Source organism: Priapulus caudatus, unplaced genomic scaffold (genome assembly GCF_000485595.1).
Source record: "Priapulus caudatus unplaced genomic scaffold, Priapulus_caudatus-5.0.1 Scaffold564, whole genome shotgun sequence".
Classification (NCBI taxonomy): domain Eukaryota; kingdom Metazoa; phylum Priapulida; class Priapulimorpha; order Priapulimorphida; family Priapulidae; genus Priapulus; species Priapulus caudatus.
This window is the reverse complement of record NW_014577625.1, coordinates 101,271-104,377: the sequence shown is the minus strand read 5'-3', so window position 1 is coordinate 104,377 and position 3,107 is coordinate 101,271. Positions and strand designations below refer to the sequence as shown.

The following is a 3,107-nucleotide window of genomic DNA, read 5'->3' as shown; positions in this document are numbered from 1 at the left end:
AACCCGGCCACCAACGTGACGTGGAAGCAAAGCGCTTTCCCTGCTATGGACTAGTGATTCTCCATCATATGAATAAGGAATAGCTATAAGGAAGTATATTTCTACCCGTGATCGTAATAGTAGTTACGCGTGAGTGCGTGTAGTGCACCCTTTGCTAGCGTCTATTTAAATGCAGGTTATAAAGAACATAACGACTATGATGTAGTACCTATCCAGTTATCTATTTAATTGTACAGCATTAACTATGCATCCGCCCATAGCGGGGCGAACGCGTGCAGTGGATGTGCGCGAGTAACATCACCAACTTACGAGGTTATTGATGTATCGTAGCTGGCTCGAACCAATCTCGTCTATTATGTATGTTTCTGTTAAACTCTCTCTCCGATAGATCTCTCTCTCTAGCCGAACACGTGGTTATATTGACGTGTCACGTTCCTACGACACGATTGTCCGTTCTCAACTGCATCCCCTCCGTCCGCAAAGCAACAAGGTCATATGCCTGGCTAGCAAAGATCGAAGCAAGTTCGCAAGTTAACAAGAAGTTAAGAACACACAGTCAGATTATGCTAGCAGGACATTTTCGAATAATAACCGAATATACTGTTACTGTTACTTGAGTTTATTGTTGCTTGAGTTACTTGTTTATAGTTAATTGAGCCAACTACTATGTTCAAGATTATTTATTACACAACGAACGTTCTTTTACAACGGTAAGGATATGGATCAATGGTGCACGATTTTTTCGTCGACTTTTGTGTTTTTTCAGTATTTACAATAAAATATGAAAAACGAACATAATGACATATAAACATGCAACGATTAATAATAGTGCTGTTTAATTTGAGCCATGTAATATTATTATAACTGAGATTAATAAACATATCTGTGTATATATTTTCTAACGGTACTATGAAATCATTTACATGTTTCATATTTGACTGGTTTTACTTGACTAATGTCATTGCTAGAAAGAACATCTTTGGCAATAGTAGCAAATACCGTATATAATATATTTAAGTAAGATATAATTAGTAGTATATAATTTTATATGGACTCTGATAGTAGCAACATTTCTAATCAAAACTACGCGCACCTTGAATTTAATGAAACGATATATTTTTATATTATAATTACTATATTATTAATTATATTATTGTTATGGCGACCTCTAATATATAACTAAACGCCATTTAAACTGTTAGCAGCAAAGCGGCTTTTACGTTTTGGCACAATTATATGGTCAATATATCCTATAGCTAGACACAAATTGAAACGCGATTACTGTATACGCGGTACGGTATGTATGTACGTGTTAAAATCTTTCTGATAGAACTACGAAACCAAATATTCTTTTAAACGGCTTGTATACGTTGGTTCGTTTAGGGCGTAAGAAAAAACACAATATCGTTACAACATTTTAATGACTAAAATATTCTGATTTAGCGAGAAAATATCTCGTGATACATGTATCGACATAATTGTGGAAGTGCAATACAAATGACGGTCGCCATCTTTAGATGGTGTTGAACGTGCACAATATAACAGACCCATGATCATGAGTCAGATCCTCGTTGGGTTGCGTGTCTCGGCTGCAGTCATGCCGTGTGAGCTAATAAATTGTACAAATACAAAAAAAAACATTTACTCAAAGTACACTGCAAAGACGACGAGGGAGGCGAACATACTACTGTTGGTATACACAGTAGTGGCCGACTTATCCGTCTTCGGATCGCAGAGACTTCTACTCACAACGCGTACATCCTCGTCTCTGTTCTGCCCAATGTTGACCCAGCAAATGATCTTGTATCGGCTATAGACAAGTTGCTTCACGCGTCTCTTGGCTTCATCAGAAACTGCCATCGCGAGTTGTGCGCTGGCTCTCGGCTCGTACTCCCGCCCCTCCAGATAACAGCGCAGTACCTCCATCGATAACCTCTCCATGCGAGCAACATTAAACTCCTCGTCGCCACTCGGACACAGTCGGTAGGTGTTCTCGTAGAGCGACTGTTGTTGCGGCGGGTTAGCGGACGCTGTGGCGACGCCGTAGCGATGACTGCTACCGAATACGCTCGGCTTGCGGCCGTAGAACACCGACGCTCGCCGCGAGGGCGCCAGACCGGTGAAGGTGGAGAACTTTCTCTCTTCCGCGCGCGAGACGCGCCTATCGGACGAGCCAGCTCCGCCGACGTGCAGGCTGCTTGTCGACGGCTTTCTCTCGGCCGTGCGGGACGTTCTGTGCTCCTGCTCGGGCGCACCGCGCGACGGCCGACGCTGCTGCGTGCCAACGACGAGCCCGAACTCGTCTGCTGCCGATTGGCGCGATTCGCTCCTGCTAAGCCGCCGCTCAGCCGGATGCGCATGGCCGCCGGCGAACAGTGTTTCGCGGCGGAAGTGCTGCCGCGTGGACGGCTCGGCATCCGGTGCCGCCTCGATGACGATAGAAGGCAGACGCTGCTGCAGTTGCTGCTGCGGCGGCGGTCTGCGCTGCAGGCTGACCAGCTCGTCGCACGGCGCGAGACCTTTCACCGATGGCAGATGATAGAGGGCAGCAGTAAACCCGTCTGTTTCTTCGGTGGCGTCTTTGCTGGCTGGCTCCGAAGCGGCACCTCTCGTGCTATTCACCGTCGGCATTTTGATGATTGACGTCATTTGCGTCGTAGGATTGCCGGCCTCAGTGACGTTGGCTCTCTCGATGCCGATGAGAGATGGTACACGATGGAACGCTTTGGGATTCTGTCCCTTTATTCTACGTGCGCTGCAATACGTTCGTGCTCTGTGAGAAAAATAATGAGAAAAATATCTAATGAATATCTAAAGAATGAAATATGTCCGTACGATCGTGTGAACCTGTATTACATGACACGTATTAGCATATTGGCTTTTCAGAAGACACACACACACACACACACACACACACACACACGTGTAGACAAGAAACAGGAGAAGAAAATAAACTGAAAATAATAGCTACTAAAGGAAAATACACGGGCAATCTTGCCAGTATCCACGTGGCTTACCTAGCGGAACTCTATAGGAATCACCTAGCGGTTCTCATACTATATAGATATATCAGTGTATTAGCGACACAGCACACCCGCAACGGCGAG

General features: G+C 45.0%; 1 protein-coding gene across 1 annotated transcript; it reads right to left on the bottom strand.

Moving 5' to 3' along the window:
- Positions 1–629: 629 nt before the first annotated feature.
- LOC106811693 lies at positions 630–2,767 on the bottom strand. Its single transcript, XM_014815397.1, has 2 exons — positions 1,750–2,767; positions 630–1,609 (listed from the first exon to the last, which is right to left on the bottom strand). The coding sequence occupies exons 1-2, from the start codon at positions 2,647–2,649 to the stop codon at positions 1,514–1,516; spliced, it is 996 nt and encodes a 331-aa protein (XP_014670883.1). The 5' UTR covers positions 2,650–2,767; the 3' UTR covers positions 630–1,513.
- Positions 2,768–3,107: the final 340 nt, after the last annotated feature.